The 21,558-nt window shown below is 52.1% G+C and overlaps 1 protein-coding gene across 2 annotated transcripts in view; it reads left to right on the forward strand.

Annotated features, from left to right (window-relative positions):
- The window catches only part of USP16 (ubiquitin specific peptidase 16), an 87,376-nt gene that overhangs the window by 31,942 nt on the left and 33,876 nt on the right, over window positions 1-21,558 (forward strand). For both annotated transcript variants that reach the window (XM_075335022.1, XM_075335023.1), the window contains exons 7-10: window positions 36-128; window positions 296-429; window positions 2,988-3,075; window positions 5,753-5,834. In XM_075335022.1, coding sequence (XP_075191137.1) covers window positions 36-128; window positions 296-429; window positions 2,988-3,075; window positions 5,753-5,834 — 397 coding nt within the window. The remainder of the gene's footprint in view (window positions 1-35; window positions 129-295; window positions 430-2,987; window positions 3,076-5,752; window positions 5,835-21,558) is intronic.

Consider the following 21,558-nt stretch of genomic DNA (forward strand, 5'->3'; position numbering starts at 1 on the left):
ATATAAAAAATGTTTTCTTTTTTTTCTCCTTTAAGAACTTGTCGCAGACGCCGGCATTACGAGAACTTCTAGATGACGTGAAACTTTCAGGGAGAACGGTGACGATACAAGTGCCCGATACGCAGCCGGTAAGGACATCCACCGGTCTCCTTCATTTTTATACTCTTGTCATCTGTCTTGGTCGATCCCATGACCTGAGAAAATTGGACTAAAATGCACCAAAATCTCATGGTGGGAAGAACAGTGATGGCGGAGGGATGGTCTGTTACTGATGATGGGCATCTTGTGTTTCCAGGCTTCTCGAGAGGTGAAGCTGGAGCAGCAGCCAGGACCCCTGACATTGGCCATGTGGCAGTTTCTGACTGAGATGCAGGAGACAAAAAAAGGGGTAGTGACCCCCAAAGAGCTCTTCTCTCAGGTCTGTAAAAAGTGAGTATGTACCAGGAGTGATATCCACAGACCGCGTCTCTATAAAATCACAAGTGGCTGATTTTGATTCCTAAATAAATCGGAATCTGACTTTTCAGAAATCCAGAATGGTATAAAAACCTGTTTATTTTTCCCCATTTTGATGTTTTGTTTACTTTTTTTTTTTTTTCCTGTTTTTTTTTCTCAATTGTGAACCCTAAAGTAAATTGTCAATTCACTTGTTTGTGATGTACAGTCATTAGTGATGAGCAGGACTACCATGCTGGGGTGCTCAGTACTTGTAACTATTGATGAGCGGGCACTACCATGCTCGGGTGCTCAGTACTCGTAACTAGTGATGAGCGGGCACTACCATGCTCAGGTGCTCTGTACTCGTAACTAGTGATGAGCGGGCACTACCATGCTCAGGTGCTCAGTACTCGTAACTAGTGATGAGCGGGCACTACCATGCTGGGGTGCTCAGTACTTGTAACTATTGATGAGCGGGCACTACCATGCTCAGGTGCTCTGTACTCGTAACTAGTGAAGAGCGAGCACTACCATGCTCAGGTGCTCAGTACTAGTAACTAGTGATGAGCGGGCATTACCATGCTCAGGTGCTCTGTACTGGTAACTAGTGATGAGCAGGCACTACCATGCTCGGGTGCTCAGTACTCGTAACTAGTGATGAGCGGGCACTACCATGCTCGGGTGCTCAGTACTCATAACTAGTGATGAGTGGGCACTACCATGCTCGGGGGCTCAGTACTCATAACTAGTGATGAGTGAGCACTACCATGCTCGGGTGCTCAGTACTCATAACTAGTGATGAGTGAGCACTACCATGCTCGGGTGCTCAGTACTCATAACTAGTGATGAGTGGGCACTACCATGCTCGGGGGCTCAGTACTCATAACTAGTGATGAGTGAGCACTACCATGCTCGGGTGCTCAGTACTCATAACTAGTGATGAGTGGGCACTACCATGCTCAGGTGCTCAGTACTCATAACTAGTGATGAGTGAGCACTACCATGCTCGGGTGCTCAGTACTGGTAACTAGTGATGAGCGGACACTACCATGCTCGGGTGCTCAGTACTCGTAACTAGTGATGAGCGGACACTACCATGCTCAGGTGCTGGGTACTGGTAATGAGCAACTTGATGTGCGAATTGATGTGACTTGAGTACCCAAGTATAATGGAAGACAATGGGGGAGATTTCCTGGAACAATGCTCATGTTTCCCATTGACTTTCATTATACTCAGGTACTCGAGTCGCGCCCTTCCAAGAGTCCAACCTGCTCATTAAGAGTACCGAGCATGGTAGTGCCCGCTCATCACTAGTTACGCGTACTGAGCACCCGAGCCTAGTTACGAGTACTGAGCACCTGAGCATGGTAGTGCCCGCTCATCACTAGTTACCAGTACTGAGCACCTGAGCATGGTAGTGCCCGCTCATCACTAGTTACCAGTACAGGGCACCTGCGCATGGTAGTGTTCGCTCATCACTAGTTACCAGTACTGAGCACCTGAGCATGGTAGTGCCCCCTCATCAATAACAGTTCTAAGTATATAAGGCTACATTATCCAAATGGGATAAGAGGGTGGTCTCTGTATAGTTGGCATTTCTTGAAAAACTATAGGTTTGCACTGTAGGCTACACTATTCTGTAGAATATTATGCAAAAAAGAAAGATGACCTTGAATCTATACTCCAGCGTGTGCCTATATAGTGGACACGTTCTGAACTTTTCCTGTGTAAATGTCCAACCGAGGCCAGTTACATTTCTGCTTCCATACAACAAACGGCGATCTCTTCTCCCCCCCCATGTACATGGATGCTCAGCTCAGCTGAGTGTTCACGTGTGTTCAGTGGGAAGAGATGACAGCGCCTCTCGCAGCTTCTTGTCTTCCCTAAATACAGAAGTATTGGGTGTTGGGAGCATTAACTTCCTGACCCTTTTCTACCTCCAAAATCATCTGTCAGGAGAGACTGTTTCCTGGTCTTTGCTGACCTCAGTTGCCCAATTTCAGAAAACCCTGGTCTGCAAGTGCAGTTTGTTCTAAAATAAATAAACTGTGCTTTACTCACCCTCCCTGGGTCCGATGCTGAGCCTTCGGTGTCCAGTTTTGGCTGCAACGTTGACATCCTGTTGAAAGGTTAATGACCGACCCTGCGGACCTGAACGGGACGTTCTGTCTCCACCATCTGAGCCGCCGAGCTCGGTGATTAACCTTCAATATGACGTCAACGCTGCAGCCGATATCGGACCCCAGGAGCAGCGGCGGATACTCCGTGCCTAACAAATGAGGCCATGATATTTTTGAAAGGAGATGTTCCCTTTAACTGAGATCCCAGGTTCCGTTATTAAAGGGACGTGTAATGAATTGTGGAAGGCGGTACAAAAAAAGTAGCAAAAATGAGTATTTAGGATGGATCTTCGGAGCTCCATATAGATTGAAGAGTAGGGAAGTCTCACACTGAGCTCCGTTAGATTTTTGCCATTTTTTTTTTTGCATTTATGCTTTTGTTCTAATACCCTGCAGGCGTTATGGTGTGTACATTGCGCTTCCTTTCAGGGCCGTGCGGTTCCGAGGCTACCAGCAGCAGGACAGTCAGGAGCTGCTCCGCTACCTGCTCGATGGGATGAGAGGAGAAGAAATCCAGGTACCCAGCCCGTCCATACCTGACCGACACCGGTCCGGAGAGTGACGCCGGCCCCCGATTCCTCCAGACGTCATGCCCGTTACCTCCCCGCTTAGGGACCATTCACATGTTCTAAGGGGTACTTTGCACGCTGCGACATCGCTAGCCGATGCCTAGCGCGATAGTCCCCGCCCCCGTCGCACATGCAATATCTTGTGATAGCTGCCGTAGTGAACATTATCGCTACGGCAGCTTCACATGCACTCACCTGCCCTGCGACGTCGCTCTGGCCGGCGACCCGCCTCCTTCCTAAGGGGGCGGGTCGTGCGGTGTCACAGCGACGTCACACAGCAGGCGGCCAATAGAAGTGGAGGGGCGGAGATGAGCGGGACGTAAACATCCCGCCCACCTCCGTCCTTCCACATTGCCGGTGGAGGCAGGTAAGGAGATGTTCCTCGCTCCTGCGGCTTCATACACACCGATGTGTGCTGCCGCAGGAACAAGGAACAACATCATACCTGTCGCTGCAGCGGCATTATGAAAATGACCGACGCTACACAGATCACCGATTTACGACGCTTTTGCGATTGTTTATCGGTGCTTCTAGGCTGTACACGTTGCGACGTCGTTACCGGCGCCGGATGTGCGTCACTTTCGATTTAACCCCTGCGATGTCGCAACGTGCAAAGTACCCCTAATATTTCGGCATGAATCGCTTCCAGAAACCTGCATCAAAACTACTCACACCCCACTGTGAATGCCCTGTTCACATGCATCATAAAAAAAAATCTTCACACCCTGGGCTAAACTGCGGCAAAAATCATCCACGAGGAGAGATTGTGCTCGGTCGTATCGGAAAAGCTGCAGACAGGATCCCGGCAGAAATCTGGATGTCTGTGTCCGGTTTCTGCCATTGATCCACTTAGAAGAGTCTCGGGCTTTGTGCACACACGGATTATTTGGTTGCAGAAATTTCTGTGCCAAATGTGCACCTCCTGGCAGAAAGAACTGTTTGTTCCGCGTTTTCGGTGCAAAAACTGCTGAAAGAATTAATATGCTGCAGATTTATTTCTGCACCAAATCTGCAAGAAAAAAAAAGCAACATGCACAAAACTTCAAGATTCTCCTTCAATTTGTTGGCATAAGGATTTGCATGTAGTTATGTGATAAAACTGCACTAAAAAAAAACCAAAAAAAACGATTTGCAAATCAACCTGTGCGCATATGGGTACATGGGTTGATTGGACTGGAGGTTCAAGCCTTCAGTTCCCCTCTGATCAGCAATTGAGAGCAAGCATTGTTTGCTGTACAATAGACTACCTCTCTGAGCTACACAGACCTTGACTTTCCATTCAAATACCGTATTTTTCATTTTATAAGACGCACCCCAAATTTCGAGGTAAAATAAATAAAATTGGGGTCAGTCTTATACTCTAGTGTTGTCTTACTGGAGGGGGGGGCGGCAGTGGTGGCGGAGTCACAGGAGACAGAAGCGGTGGGGGGGTGTCTGTCCTGGCAGCGGTGGGGGGTGTCTGTCCTGGCAGCGGTGGGGGGTGTGTCTGTCCTGGCAGCGGTGGGGGGGGTGTCTGTCCTGGCAGCGGTGGGGGGTGTCTGTCCTGGCAGCGGTGGGGGGTGTGTCTGTCCTGGCAGCGGTGGGGGGGGTGTCTGTCCTGGCAGCGGTGGGGGGGGTGTCTGTCCTGGCAGCGGTGGGGGGGGTGTCTGTCCTGGCAGCGGTGGGGGGGGGGGGGGTCTGTCCTGGCAGCGGTGGGGGGGGGGGGGTCTGTCCTGGCAGCGGTGGGGGGGGTGTCTGTCCTGGCAGCGGTGGGGGGGGGTGTCTGTCCTGGCAGCGGTGGGGAGGGTGTCTGTCCTGGCAGCGGTGGGGGGGGGGGGGGAGGGTCTGTCCTGGCAGCGGTGGGGGGGGGGGGGGGGGGTCTGTCCTGGCAGCGGTGGGGGGGGGGGGGTCTGTCCTGGCAGCGGTGGGGGGGGGTCTGTCCTGGCAGGGGGGGGGGGGGGGTCTGTCCTGGCAGGGGGGGGGGGGGGTCTGTCCTGGCAGCGGTGGGGGGGGGTCTGTCCTGGCAGCGGTGGGGGGGGTGGGGGGGGGGGTCTGTCCTGGCAGCGGTGGGGGGGTGGGGGGGAGGGTCTGTCCTGGCAGCGGTGGGGGGGGTGGGGGGGAGGGTCTGTCCTGGCAGCGGTGGGGGGGGGTGGGGGGAGGGTCTGTCCTGGCAGCGGATGCTGCGGTGGCTTTGTGGAGCAGGCTGGTGCGGCGAGTGTCCGAGATACTCAGTTGGCAGTCCGGGCTTCAAAGACATAGCGTCCAGAGCGGCGCGTGCACAGATGTAGCTCTCAGCCGAAAGCTCAATCTGCGCACGCACTGACTCCAGGCGCCATCATTTGAAGCCAGAGCATTTGGGACACCCCACCACACACAGTGTCCGCACAGAGAGGCAGCCAGCGGCACAGAGAGGCGGCCGATTGCCCAGACAGCCCCCCACACCACTTCTCCACTTCTCCGATTTTAAGACACACCCCTCATTTTCCTCCCAAATTTTTGGGAGGAAAAATGCGTCTCATAATCCGAAAAATACGGTAGTTCAGTTGGCTTAAAGAAAAAAGTAGCGTGTTAGAAGACTTGTGAGTTACATCATGTGTAATGGAGACGATCACATATTCTGTACTCACACCAACACTTCCGTTACAGAGGGTCTCTGCAGCACTTTCCAAGGCATTAAATGACGATTCGGACAAAATGGATGAGGAGGAAATTAAGAAGCTCGTGAAAGGTACATCTGACTTTGTTGCCCATCTCTCTAGTGACGATAAATTCACAGATGGAAGAAGTCGGCTCCATCCATTCAGTGGGGCGGTGTCTGCACTAGAGATGAGCGAACCGGTCGCGGTTCGGCTTGAGGTCGGTTCACCGAATGGAGGTCCCGTTCGAGTTCGGTTCGTCGAACGTTCGACGAACCGAACTCGAACTGCATAGGAAACAATGGCAGGCATTCACAAACACATAAAAACACCTAGAAAACACCCTCAAAGGTGTCCAAAAGGTGATAAACAACTCACAACACAACACAAACACATGGGAAAGTGACAAGGACATATACTCATGCGAAAACAAAACAGCTGGACAAGGAAAAAGAGGACGACACACAGATATGAGTATATGCAAGGAAACATCGATGCCATTACTGTGCAACTTGAGCCCTGCTCATTTTAGGCTTCCAATCTGGATAAATTGCCTGAGCTCGACACGTACGCCTTGGGGATCTTGTCGTGTCCTGCAGCCAGCGTTCTCTCAGAACCTGTCTTCAGTGCTGCTGGGGGTCTGCTGGCAGATAAGCACACGTGTCTGTCCACTGACAATGTGGACATGGCTCTCAGAGGACTTTTCTTCCCCTGGGTCAGCCAGGGGAGGCGAAAGGCACGCGTATTTTTGAGAGTGCTTCATGCAAAGCATCTTTTTCATCTTGAAAATTGGGTCAACTGATGCCAGTCAAGTGGGGTGTGTGTGGCCCAATTAGTGGCAACGAGGGAGACTGTGGTTGGAGTCCCCTCGCTGTGTTTCTAAAAGAACCAAGATGAACAAGTCATGGCTCTCAGAGGACTTTTCTTCCCCTGGGTCAGCCAGGGGACGGGAAAGGCACGCGTATTTTTGAGAGTGCTTCATGCAAAGCATCTTTTTCTTTTTCAAAAGGGGGTCAACTGATGCCAGTCAAGTGGGGTGTGTGTGGCCCAGTTAGTGGCAACGAGGGAGACTTTGGTTGGAGTCCCCTCGCTGTGTTTTACATGCTTTTAGAAGGGCATGACATGGCTTGGAGGTTGACTTTCAGCATCTGCAAACTGTTGGCTACCAAAATGCTGCCTTTCCAACCTTTTTAACCGAGGATTTTCGAGACCTTATGCCCATCGCAGTGCCCCAAGAGCCGATGCCCAGGCGCCACTCCTTCTCCAACAAAGGCGTGCACGCGCTACACCAGCATGTCGCACCAAACATCACTGATTCCTTGAGAAACTCTGTGTGACAGGGTGCATTTCACCACAGATAATTGGCCCAGTAAGCATGGACAGGGGCGTTACATGTCGCTGACTGGGCAATGGGTTACTGTGGGGAGAGATGGAGAAGGGTCTGCTGTATAAGTCTTGCCGTCCCCACGAGTTGTGTCAATCCTTCTTCTGTATGTAGAAGTTAATACACTGCTTCTGCCTCTTCAACCTCGTGTGGGTCCTCCACCTTGGCGCTAACCCTGTGTGGTCAGGCCACCCTTCCTTGTAACTGCGCACAAGGAATACCACACACCTCCTTACTATGCTGGCAGCAGAGCTCAATGCCATCAGGCGGTCAAAGGTTTACTTTGAAATGTATGGGAAATGTGAGTCACACCGCTGAGAAGTTGTGGACGGTTAGCTCTGGAGACCGAGTTTCATCAATGGTTGTCTCCACTCAACCAGCAGCCAGGGAAGGCCGGGTGCGACAATGATGCAAACATGGGTGCGGCCCTTCGCTGTGACAATGTGACACACATGGCTTGTGTGGTTCACGTGTTTGAACCTGGTTGTCCAGCAATTTTTAAAGCACTATCCTGGCCCACATGGCCTTCTGCAGAGAGCACGGTGTAACGCCTTCCTTGATCCACACACTCAGATGGGCTGTAAATGATAGGCTAGAGGGAAGCCACTCACCAAGTAGGACCCCTAGAGCCCTGAAACCCTTTAACCCCTATACAGGGATTAGGAATTACACAGGGCCCAAGGTGATTAATACCTGTGGAAGGCTGCAGTTCCAGAGAATAGTAGTCAGGCAGGGTCAAAACATTAATTGAGGAACAGGAACAGAATGGGACGGCCAGGACTTAATCAGAAAACAAGCAGAGGTGAAATGCGGATCGGCCAACAAGGTACATAAACAGCAAACAGGAAAAGTAGTCAGGTAACAAGCACACAAAATCATAAAACTGAACTGGGGGTAAAAGTAACCAGAGGTCATAGCTATGTCTGGCAGTGGTCTGCAGACAGGATGGGCATAAAAAAGGGTGTGGTGTCTTCCCATTGGTTGTAGCTGAATGATGGTATTTCATCTGTGAGATACCCACCAGCTACATTCAGCCAGAGATTCTGCATCTGTCAAGGTAATGCAGCCCAGTGGGTGAGCATAACCTGCGTCCACCTGCGCCGCTGGCATCGACTCCTCTCCCATCATCAGCACTATGCACAAAAGGAACACGTTGTCACCTGGCGACCGGAGTACAAATTGACGGAGCGTACTCCGTTGGTGACTTAACAGCCGTGTGCGGCAATGATGCAAACCTGGCTGCGGGCCATCGACAGGGCAATGTGACACACGTGCCTTGTATGGCTCACGTGTTGAACCTAATTCTCCAGCAATTTTTAAAACACCATCCCGGCCTACATGGCCTTGTGCAGCGGGCACGCTCGCTATGTGCTCATTTCCATCGTGCGCACACAGCAGCTCAACAACTTTCGTGGCTACAGAAGTCTTTAGGTCTGGTGGTTAAACGCCTGAAATGCGATGTGCCGACACGCAGGAATTTGAATCTGCACATGTTGCAGCGTTTGTGGCAGCACCGCCGAAACCTGCTGAAATACGGTATGACATATAGCCTGGGATAACTTGATCCAGAGGTGGTGCAGATCACGCTGCTGGAGTGGTGTCAGATCAAGGACCTATGCACCCTGCTACACAGTTTACAAATGTCGACTAAGATGTTTAGCACTGGCGATGCCATTCTCAGCGTGACAATTCTGGTCATCTACAAGATGGAGCACACTGTAAGCATTATTCGGAGTCAGGTGTTGGGACAAGAGGAAGGGGAGGAAGTACAGGAGGAGTCATATGCGGAAGGGATAATAAGATCTACAAGGTCCATACGTTGAGCGGCACCTATGCGGCAGTTATGGTGGGGGAGAGGGATTAACAAGGGCGCATAGTATCAGCAAAAAGTGTTGAGGAAGGTGCAGGAGCCCATGAAGAAATGGAGGACGAACTGGCGATGGGCATGGAAGACTCAGCAGATGAGTGAGAGCTTGCTCACATTTCGGTTGTGCGAGGTTGTGGGGAGAGGGCAGAGGAAGGATGCACGATTCTCACCTCTCTGCCACCAACACACCAAGGACTTGGTCCTCCTGGATGCACAAGACACATGAGCGCCTTCTTGCTGCACTACCTACAACATGACCCTCGGATTGTACGAATTCCAAGTAATGCTAACTACTGGGTTGCCACACTGTTAGATCCCCGGTACAAGACAAAATTTGGCGAAATAATTCCTGCCATAGAAATGGACGCACGTATACAGGAGTATCTGCAGAATGTGGTACGCAATCTTAGATCTGCTTTTCCACTAAACACCAGTGCTGCACAGAGTGAATCTCAACGCTTTGTCATGGATAGGAGGAAATGGGCTTTTACTTGTCCACATCTGAGGGACCGAGGGCTGGCTGCTGGGCTGAGATGGCGTTGAGTACGGTGTCCCTGCAGAGTTGCACTTTTGGTCATATACCAAATGAGTTGAAAAAGGACAGATGCGGGTGGAAAGGGGAACAGGTGTGTTGGAAAGGGGAAACAAGTTTTTGTCCGTGGGTTTGGTGGTTAAGCAAAAGTAACATTTGATGAAGAAACACCATCTGTTACGGTGGGACTGGCAGATTTGGATAAGGTGGTATATACTATGTTACCGCTGTATAACGAAAATTAATAAGAAAAGAAAGAGAAAGGTATATATCCCCATCAGCAGTCAGTGTCCACCGTGCTCCCAGATGGAAAAGGAGAGGTTGGCAACTGGAAGGTTAGGTGGAGGATACAGAGCTGTGTGGCTATGAAACTAATCGTAGCCTGAACCGAGTTAGACGCCATTCGGATCTGGAGACTGGGAGCCCTGTTAGCGTCACAGGGTCCACACGCCCACCCAGCCCAGGAACTCCCTGTTAACATCACAGGGGCCATTGAGTACGCTGACCGTGTGCGTAGGGGCCACACCTGTGGACAGCAGGCGCATCAGCAGCAGCAGGCCTGTTAATGCCACTGGGCTGCACAAGCAGGACTTGTAGGACAGGAGCTGGTCTTAACCGTTCTGCGTTACCAACTGTGGTGGCGGCCTGCATCGACACCCTATCCCTGCCTACCTCTGGCCTAAAGCCGCAATGGGTTCAACACATGGAGGTGTGCTCTTTTGGAGCATAATAGAAGACTGCGCACCTCCTTGTTGGCTCCAGCCCCTTTTATAACCTGGGTCCGCCACAAACCAGGGTGAACCACAATGCACCTCCTGGAGACAAAAGCAGAGTGACACGTCATGAGTGGCATAACTAGCGTCCTATTTGGAACCGCAACTTCAATGATGACCTCATGGCTGCCATGACCCAAACACCTCACCAGTCATCGTCTGACCATCAATAATGCGGTGACAAGTCATAGGGGCGGGCCTCTGCAAGCCATTTGGGAGTGGCCTGGCCACATCGTCAGGACACCTGATGCCCTGTGGTCTATATGGGCCCCCCCACATCAGGGGCAGGGCCAAAGAGTTCATTACCGGACCTAGTCTCTGATGCAGTAAGTGCCTGAGCATGCTCAGTAGCATGAAATACAGTCTCTGAAAAAAGACTATCAGCTTTAGCATGGTGTCTAGGCACAAAACAGGACTTAGACCCGGCACGGAATGCAAGTACCTGTGCAAAGAGGCTTTTCGCACTAAGTGTGGGAGCATGCGCTGTATCCCGAAATGAAGACTTAGCCTCAGCAATGGCACAGTCAGGCAGAGCATACTCACTAGGCGAAACACTGTAGTTAGGCTGCGGCTGGGGTAAATCGGCACACGCATGCGCACTAGCTGCCTCTCGACACTTAGACGTGGAGGAGAAAGTAGCCAGCTGGACAACCCAAGGCACAGCCCTAAATGGCAGCTGACGCCTGGGCACAAATGAAACCGCAGCAGGCTTCAGGTTACAGGTTTTGTAACAACAAATACCATCCAAAAGAACAGGTATATGTCTGATATGATCCTTTTTTTCACGGACACAACCATCGCTAACAAATGTAGATGAGGCCAAAACAGCAGCTGCTTCAATGGATCTCAAGTGCTCCATAAAGTGGCCTCTCCTCCACCCCAATTTCAAGATCCCAAATACTCCATTCCTCTGTGGTGTCAATCCAATCGCACTTGCTTCCTAACAGCTCTCAAGTTTCCACCAGCCCTGCTGAGTATGTGGTAACAGAGATGGTTGAGTTTGCATAGCTGTTCAGTCGCACTATAGCCTGGGAATCAGAGGTCTGCTCCAAAGCTGCAATGAGTACAGACAAGTAAGTTATTATTATTGATTTATAGAGCACCATTGATTCCATGGTGCTGTACATGAGAAGGGGGTTACATACAGAATACATATACAAGTAACTATAGACAGACTGGTACAGAGGGAAGAGGGCCCTGCCCTTGCGGGATTACATTCTAAAGGATTTTTGGGTGGAGACAGTAGGAATGGTTTAGGTTGAGCGTCACGTACGTATGGTGGTGGTGTCATTGAAGGTTATAGTCATTTCTGAACAGATGAGTTTTCAGATTCAGTTTGAAGCTTGCGGGTGTAGCAGATAATCTGACGTGTTGAGGTAGCGAGTTCCATGAGACAAGGGAAATGATCTGCGCAGATGGCCAGAAGCTTTGTGAGTGGGATCCAGGCCCCGATGAAGAAGGTGCTGAGCCTAATCTACACCCTCATTTCCAAAAAGTAAATCCTCCTGGTGGAGACAATGGGGAACATGATGAGGAGCACAGATACCTGATTGGAAGGACAACTTTACTATTCGGTCAGGGCAGGAAGAGGTTGTCTCGGAGGACTCAGGACGAGGGGAATGAAAACACACAGGGTTATTGATGAGGTTGGAGACCACACTTACTGTCAAACCGAAGTCAGCCAGTCGATGAGGTCAGCAGAGGAGGTGGAGGAGGATGCTACTGACGACGAGGTTACGTTGCGTTTTCCTGGCCAGAGACAAAGTACTGGAAGCACGTCAACAACTGAATCCTGGACCACAACTTTGACTCTGAGCAGAAGTCGTGTTGGCTATGCAGGTCGCATGGGCTGTAAGCCTTGCCTAGCCTGTGAATTTTTGGACATCGCAAAGGATCACCCAAGTCATGGAATCTGTAAGATTTGTCAACAATCTGTAAGTAGAAGGCAAAAACTCACACCTTTGAGTAGTTCCTCCATGAAGTGTCACATGGATATGAATTGATAGCGTGAAGGTGTATTGCTCAGCTTTAGCCACTGTCAATGCAACATGCTAATTTGCCATTGCATGCATTGTTGCAGACTACACACAAGGGGCTGCTGTTATTTTGGATCTGCCTTTGTTTGGTCACTATAGCAATATCAAATTGCTCTTCGGGTGTGGACTTGGAGATGCAGTCTATGAACAGAAGGAAAAGCTAAAGGTGTGTGTTACAGCAAGGAGCCACCGCGGAAACACTTCGTTCAATTGTGAGGGGAGTCATGTTGTACTTTGATGAGCCCCGTAATGCCAGTGAGCAGCATCCTGTGCAACAGACCAACATTCTTACAGTGCTGTCTATACTGTTTACCGTGAGAGGAGCGTAAAGTCTGTATTTCTTTGTCGCTCCATTGGGAGACCCAGACAATTGGGGTGTATAGCTTCTGCCTCCGGAGGCCACACAAAGTATTACACTTTAAAAAGTGTAACCCCTCCCCTCTGCTATACACCCTCCCGTGCATCACGGGCTCCTCAGTTTTCTTCAGCGCTCTATTGGGAGACCCAGACGATTGGGGTATAGCTACTGCCCTCTGGAGGCCACACAAAGCACTACATTAAAAGTGCAAGGCCCCTCCCCCTCTGGCTATACCCCCCCCGTGGTATCACGGGTTCTCCAGTTTTAGCTTTGTGTGCGAAGGAGGTCAGACATTCCATGCATAGCTCCACAGATTTTAGTCAGCAGTAGCTGCTGACTATTTCGGATGGAAGAAAAGAGGACACATATAGTGTTCCCAGCATGCTCCCTTCTCACCCCTGGATGGTGTTGTAAGGTTGAGGTACCTATTGCTGGTACAGGGCTGGAGCCTGACATGCTGTTTTCCTTCCACATCCCCTGGTAGGGCTCTGTGGAAGTGGGATCCTGCCGGCCTCTCAGCTCTGACGCCGGGCTCCATCCACAGACCCATTAGAACCTGATGGAGACGGAGCAGGAGTACGATCAGGGACAGGCCCTGCATCATACAGGTACTCTGTGTCCCCGGCAGGCACAGACACACTCCGGGCTGGCTGGGTGTTGTAGTGCGCCGGGGACCGCAACGTTGGAGTTAGTGTCCCTACAGATTACTGGGGGATTTTTTGTGTATGGGAACGCAGCGCCGACCCCCTCTGGACCGGGCGGCGCTGCTGTGACTTGTGGTGCGCCGGGGATCCGCCGTCCGCGCTTTTACGGCGGCGGCGGTTATAAATTGAGTCCCCGGCTTTTTGGGCCTAGGACGCCGGCAGCTCCGATTCGTTCCCGCCCCCACCCTGTCATTCAGGGTAGGGGAGAGACGCTGTTCGCTAGCAGCGACGAGGGCTGGAGCCTGATTTACATGCTCCAGCCCTCACACTAGGCACAGAGGGAAGCAGGCTTCCCGCTCTTAGCCAGGAACGCCCAGGGCCCGCCCCCCTTCTCTCTCAGGACGCCGGCAGCCATTACATGCAGTCTGGCTGGAGGAAGGACGCAAGGCTCTGGGAGACCTGGACTAGGGGCTATCTGGCGACCACACACCCGCTTTTTAAGCGGGCGGTAAGCGATTTTTCTGTGCTGGTCCCTCTAGTGCCTCACGGTGTATCGGTGTACTGTGTAGGATATAGAGATATTGTATTTCTTGCACTGTGAGGTCGCTTCTGGCTGCATCTCCCAGATCCCTCTGTGGAAGCAACAACATGCCATCCTCAAAACGCAAGGCTGCCAAGGCTAGGGCTGTGTATACTGCGTGTGCTGCATGTGGGGCTAATCTACCAGCAGGCTCCGATGACCCCCATTGTGTGCAATGCTCTGACCCGGTGCTGCTTCGCCAGCAGGAGTCAGGAGAGGTAGTGACCCAGGCTGGGACGCTTGTAAGTTCTGCCCCGGTGACAGGGACAGACTTTGCAGTTTTTGCGGATAATATGTCTGTGTCTATGGCAAAAATCCTTGAAACCTTGCAATCTATGCATGGGGCTCAGTCTTTGGGCACGGCGAGGCCTCTGTCCTCAGGTCCCCCTCACTTGGAATTAATCCAGCCCACAGGGGGGTCCCCGGCTTCACAGGCCGAGGATTATGACTCAGATGATAGCCCCAGCCACCCTAAGCGAGCTCGCTGGGAAAGACCCTCGACGTCATCACACTGCTCAGGGTCTCAGCGCAATCAGTCTCCCTGTGATGCGTCTGATGAGAGTGATCAGGAATCCATTCCTGGAACCCCTCTCAACCTGGATACCCCTGATGGGGATGCCATGGTAAACGACCTTATCTCAGCCATCAATAGGCTGTTGGATATTTCTCCCCCAGCCCCTTCAGCAGAAGAGGCGGCTGCGGAGCAGGAGAAGTTTCGTTTCCTTTATCCCAAGCGTAAATTGAGTGCTTTCTTGGATCACTCTGACTTCAGAGAGTCAATCCAGAAGCACGACGCTCACCCAGAAAGGCGTTTTTCTAAACGATCTAAAGATACGCGTTTCCCTTTCCCCCCTGAGGTGGTCAAGCGCTGGACCCAGTGTCCAAAGGTAGACCCCCCGATTTCCAAACTCGCAGCTAGGTCCATAGTTGCAGTGGAGGATGGCGCTTCACTTAAAGATGCCAATGACAGACAGATGGACCTTTGGTTAAAATCTGTCTATGAAGCTATCGGCGCGTCGTTTGCTCCAGCATTCGCAGCCGTATGGGCACTCCAGGCTATTTCAGCTGGCTTAGCAAAAGTGGATGCTATCATACATCCAGCAGTGCCGCAAGTGGCGCACCTTACCACGCAGATGTCGGCGTTTGCGTCTTACGCTATCAATGCGGTCCTAGAATCTACCAGTCGCACCTCAATGGCGTCCGCCAATTCGGTAGTTTTGCGCAGAGCCTTGTGGTTAAAGGACTGGAAAGCAGATGCTGGTTCCAAAAAATGTTTAACCAGTTTGCCTTTATCTAGAGATAGACTGTTTGGCGAGCCATTGGCTGATATCATTAAGCAGTCCAAGGGTAAAGACTCTTCCTTACCCCAGCCCAGATCAAGCAAACCTCAGCAGAAAAAATGGCAGCAGAGGTTTCAGTCCTTTCGAGGTTCGGGCAAGACACCATTTACCTCGTCCAAAGGGACTCAGAGGACGCAAAGAAACTCAGATTCGTGGCGGGCTCACACGCGCCCCAAGAAAGCAAATGGAGGTACCGCTTCCAAAGCGGCTACCTCATGACTTCCAGCCCCCTCCCTCCGCATCGCCGGTCGGGGGCAGGCTCTCCCGCTTTTCCGGCATTTGGATGTCACAGGTCAAAGACCGGTGGGTGACGGACATTTTGTCTCGCGGGTACAGAATCGAGTTCAATTCTCGTCCTCCAGCTCGGTTCTTCAGAACCTCCCCACATCCAGACCGAGCAGATGCTCTGCTGCAGGCGGTGGACTCCCTAAGAGCGGAAGGAGTGGTGATCCCAGTCCCTCCTCAGGAACAAGGGCAAGGGTTTTACTCCAATCTCTTTGTGGTTCCAAAAAAGGACGGTTCATTCCGTCCTGTTCTGGACCTAAAACGGCTCAACAAACATGTACACGCCAGGAAGTTCCGGATGGAAACCCTGCGTTCTGTCATTGCCTCAATGTCCAGAGGAGACTTCCTTGCCTCAATAGACATCAAAGATGCTTATCTCCACGTGCCAATTGCTACAGAACATCAACGTTTTCTACGTTTTGTGATAGGAGACGACCATTTTCAGTTCGTAGCTCTGCCATTTGGTCTGGCGACAGCCCCACGGGTCTTCACCAAGGTCATGGCGGCGGTGATAGCAGTCTTGCACTCTCAGGGACACTCGGTGATCCCTTACCTAGACGATTTATTGGTCAAAGCTCCCTCTCAAGAGGCATGTCAGCACAGCCTGAATGCTACGCTGGAGACCCTACAGTCTTTCGGATGGATCATCAACTTTCCAAAGTCGATCCTATCACCGACTCAATCACTAACGTATCTTGGCATGGAGTTTCATACTCTAGCAGCGATAGTGAAGCTTCCGCTGAACAAGCAGCGGTCACTACAGACAGGGGTGCAATCTCTACTGCAGGGCCAGTTGCATCCCTTGCGGCGCCTCATGCATTTCCTAGGGAAGATGGTGGCAGCCATGGAAGCAGTTCCCTTTGCGCAGTTTCATCTGCGCCCACTTCAATGGGACATTCTCCGCCAATGGGACGGGAAGTCAACGTCCCTGGACAGGAAAGTCTCGCTTTCCCAGACGGCCAAGGACTCCCTACAATGGTGGCTCCTTCCCACCTCATTGTCTCAGGGAAGATCCTTCCTGCCCCCATCCTGGGCAGTAGTCACGACAGATGCGAGTCTGTCAGGGTGGGGAGCAGTATTTCTCCACCACAGGGCTCAGGGGACGTGGACTCCGCAGGAGTCCACCCTTCAGATCAATATTCTGGAGATCAGGGCAGTGTATCTTGCTCTACTGGCCTTCCAACAGTGGCTGGAAGGAAAGCAGATCCGAGTCCAATCGGACAACTCCACAGCGGTGGCATACATCAACCACCAAGGAGGGACGCGCAGTCGGCAAGCCTTCCAAGAAGTCCGGCGCATTCTAACGTGGGTGGAGGACAGAGCATCCACCATATCCGCGGTTCACATCCCAGGCGTAGAAAACTGGGAAGCAGACTTCCTCAGTCGCCAGGGCATGGACGCAGGGGAATGGTCCCTTCACCCGGACGTGTTTCAGGAAATCTGTCGCCGCTGGGGAGTGCCGGACGTCGACCTAATGGCATCCCGGCACAACAACAAGGTCCCGGCATTCATGGCGAGGTCGCGCGATCAAAGAGCTCTGGCGGCAGACGCCTTGGTTCAAGATTGGTCGCAGTTTCAGCTCCCATACGTGTTTCCGCCTCTGGCGCTCTTGCCCAGAGTGCTACGCAAGATCAGATCCGAGTGCAGCCGCATCATACTCGTCGCTCCAGACTGGCCGAGGAGGTCGTGGTATCCGGATCTGTGGCATCTCACGGTCGGTCGACCGTGGTCACTGCCAGACCGACCAGACTTACTGTCCCAAGGGCCGTTTTTCCATCAGAATTCTGCGGCCCTGAACCTGACTGTGTGGCCATTGAGTCCTGGATCCTAGCATCTGCAGGATTATCTCAAGGAGTCGTTGCCACAATGAGACAAGCTAGAAAGTCGAATTCGGCTAAGATCTACCACAGAACGTGGAAGATTTTCTTATCCTGGTGCTCTGCGCAGGGAGTGTCTCCCTGGCCATTTGCATTGCCCAAGTTTCTTTCCTTCCTGCAATCGGGGTTAGAAAAGGGCTTGTCGCTCAGCTCCCTTAAAGGGCAAGTTTCAGCACTATCCGTGTTTTTTCAGAAGCGTCTAGCACGTCTTTCTAAGGTGCGCACGTTCCTGCAGGGGGTCTGTCATATTGTGCCCCCGTACAAGCGGCCGTTAGATCCATGGGATCTGAACAGAGTACTTGTTGCTCTGCAAAAGCCGCCCTTCGAGCCTCTGAAGGAAGTTTCCTTTTCTCGGCTGTCACAGAAAGTGGCGTTTCTTGTTGCGATCACATCGCTTCGGCGAGTGTCTGAGCTGGCAGCTCTGTCATCCAAGGCTCCCTTCCTGGTGTTCCACCAGGACAAGGTAGTGCTGCGCCCTATTCCGGAGTTTCTCCCTAAGGTCGTATCCTCTTTTCATCTTAATCAGGATATATCCTTGCCTTCTTTTTGTCCTCATCCGGTTCACCGGTATGAAAAGGACTTGCGTTTGCTAGATCTGGTGAGAGCACTCAGAATCTACATTTCCCGCACGGCGCCCATGCGCCGTGCCGATGCACTTTTTGTCCTTGTCGCTGGTCCGCGCAAGGGGTTGCAGGCTTCTAAAGCCACCCTGGCTCGATGGATCAAAGAACCAATTCTAGAGGCCTACCGTTCTGCGGGGCTTCCGGTTCCTTCAGGGCTAAAAGCCCACTCAACCAGAGCCGTGGTCACCAGGCTTCGGCTCAACAGGTGTGCCAGGCAGCTACCTGGTCCAGTCTGCACACTTTCACCAAGCATTATCAGGTGCATACCTATGCTTCGGCGGATGCCAGCTTAGGTAGAAGAGTCCTGCAGGCGGCAGTGACACCCCCGTAGGGGAGGGCTGTTTTGCAGCTCTAACATGAGGTATTTCTTTACCCACCCAGGGACAGCTTTTGGACGTCCCAATCGTCTGGGTCTCCCAATAGAGCGCTGAAGAAGAAGGGAATTTTGTTACTTACCGTAAATTCCTTTTCTTCTAGCTCTTATTGGGAGACCCAGCACCCGCCCTGTTGTCCTTCGGGATGTTTTTTTGTTGTTTGCGGGTACACATGTTGTTCATGTTGAACGGTTTTTCAGTTCTCCGATGTTATTCGGAGTTAATTTGTTTAAACCAGTTATTGGCTTCCTCCTTCTTGCTTTGGCACTAAAACTGGAGAACCCGTGATACCACGGGGGGGGTATAGCCAGAGGGGGAGGGGCCTTGCACTTTTAATGTAGTGCTTTGTGTGGCCTCCAGAGGGCAGTAGCTATACCCCAATCGTCTGGGTCTCCCAATAAGAGCTAGAAGAAAAGGAATTTACGGTAAGTAACAAAATTCCCTTCTTTATGCTTTGTGCGAAGGAGGCACACATGCACGCATAGCTCCACATCTTAGTCATCAGCAGCTGCTGACTAGGTCGGATGGAAGAAAAGAGGGCCCATAACAGGGCCCCCAGCATGCTCCCTTCTCACCCCACTCTGGTCGGCGGTGCGGTTAAGGTTGAGGTACCCATTGCGGGTACACAGGCAGGAGCCACATGCTGTTTTTCCTTCCCCATCCCTTAATGGGCTCTGGGTGAAGTGGGATCCTAATCGGCCTCCAGGCACTGGGGCCGTGCTCCCTCCGCAGCCCCTCGGGAATCTGCTGGACAGGAGCCGGGTATCGTCAGGGACCAGGCCCTGCTACTGTGAGGTACTCTGTGTCCCCCTGGGGGACCGCACATGGAGCGCTTGTGCCATACACACCGCAGCACTGCTGGGTGTGTTAGTGCGCCGGGGACTACCGCGCCGGCCGCGCTTATTTGCCGGCCGCGCTTATAACTTTAGTCCCCGGCTTTTGCGGCCTAGTATCGCATACTCCCGCCCCCAGGCCTGCCAGTCAGGGGAAGGGCGGGACGCTGCACAGGACGTCAGCGCTGAGGGCTGGAGCATACTGTGTATCCTCCTCCCCCCTCATTCAGCACAGTGGGGCATCAGATTCCCGCACTTTCTGGGGCACGCCCACGGCCCCCTCCTCCCCACAGAACGCCGACAGCCATTCCTGTCAGCACCTCTGACGCTGGAGAGGAGAGACAACACGGTTCTGGGAGGCCCAGGCAGGGAATCTGGTGATCACACAACCGCTTTGAGCGGTCGGTAAGCAGCACCTGGGTGCTGGCCCCACTGAGTGCCGAAGTGTACATATATATATATATATATATATATATATATATATATATATATATATATATATATATATATATATATATATATATATATATATATATATATATATATGCTTATATGCTGTACATTTACACTGTACGGTCGCACTGTTGATTTTTGGCTATATACCCTCCTGCATTGTACTCAGAGGAGACAACAGCATGTCGTCCGCAAAAAGCAAGGGTGCCAAAGCACAGGCTTACTTTGCAACCTGTACTTCATGTGCGGCTATACTACCGGCAGGTTCCACCGATCCTCATTGTGTGCAATGCTCGGCCCCTGTGGCACTTACTCAGCCGGAGCCTCGGCTACTGATGGCCCAGGTGGAACCACCTGCTACCACTGTCCAGGTGACAGGGACGGAGTTTGCAGTATTTGCTGACAAACTGTCTGAGAGTATGGATAAATGGTCTGCTAAGATACTAGAAGCCTTACAGTCCACACCGGTGACTCAGGCCACGGGCACTGTTGAATCATTGACCCCAGGCCCCCCTCAGTTGGAGCAGCAAAGTGCTCCTGGGGTGACCCATAGGTCCCAGGGTGAGGTCTCTGACACGGACCGCAGTCACAGGCCGCCTAAGCGGGCTCGCTGGGAAATTCCCTCGACTTCATCACACTGTTCGGGGTCTCAGCAAGAGGACTCTCTGGATGATGAAGCGGAGGTAGCAGATCAGGATTCTGATCCTGAGGCCGCTCTCAACCTAGATACACCGGAAGGTGACGCCATAGTGAATGACCTTATAGCGACCATCAATCAGGTGTTGAATATTTCTCCCCCAGCTCCTCCAATTGAGGAGTCAGCTTCTCAGCAGGAGAAATTCCGTTTCAGGTTTCCCAAGCGTACATGGAGTACGTTTCTGGATCACTCTGACTTCAGAGAGGCAGTCCAGAAACACCGAGCTTGTCCAGATAAGCGTTTTTCCAAGCGCCTTAAGGATACACGTTATCCCTTCTCCCCTGACGTTGTCAAGGGCTGGGCTCAGTGTCCCAAGGTGGATCCTCCAGTCTCCAGACTGGCGGCTAGATCCATAGTTGCAGTGGAAGATGGGGCTTCACTCAAAGATGCCACTGACAGACAGATGGAGCTCTGGTTGAAATCCATCTATGAAGCTATCGGCGCGTCTTTTGCTCCAGCATTTGCAGCCGTATGGGCACTCCAAGCTATCTCAGCTTGTCATGCGCAGATTAATGCAGTCACACGTACGTCTGCTCCGCAAGTGGTGTCCGTAACCTCTCAGGCGTCGGCGTTTGCGTCCTACGCCATTAATGCTGTCCTGGACTCTGCGAGCCGTACGGCGGTAGCATCCGCCAATTCGGTGGCAGTCCGCAGGGCCATGTGGCTACGTGAATGGAAGGCAGACTCTGCTTCCAAAAAGTTCTTAACCGGTTTGCCATTTTCTGGCGACCGTCTGTTTGGTGAGCGATTGGATGAAATCATTAAACAATCCAAGGGAAAGGACTCATGCTTACCCCAGTCCAAACCAAACAGACCTCAACCACGGAAGGTACAATCGAGGTTTCGGTCCTTTCGGTCCGCGGGCAGGTCTCAATTCTCCTCGTCCAAAAGGCCTCAGAAGGATCAGAGGAACTCCGATTCATGGCGGTCTAAGTCACGTCCTCAAAAGACCGCCGGAGGAACCGCTCCCAAAGCGGCCTCCTCATGACTTGCGGCCTCCTCACACCGCATCCTCGGTCGGTGGCAGGCTTTCCCGCTTTTGCGACGCCTGGCTGCCACAGGTAAAAGACCGTTGGGTGAGAGACATTCTGTCTCACGGTTACAGGATAGAGTTCAGCTCTCGTCCTCCGACTCGGTTCTTCAGAACATCTCCGCCCCCC

Source organism: Anomaloglossus baeobatrachus, chromosome 2 (assembly GCF_048569485.1).
Source record: "Anomaloglossus baeobatrachus isolate aAnoBae1 chromosome 2, aAnoBae1.hap1, whole genome shotgun sequence".
NCBI classification, from domain to species: domain Eukaryota; kingdom Metazoa; phylum Chordata; class Amphibia; order Anura; family Aromobatidae; genus Anomaloglossus; species Anomaloglossus baeobatrachus.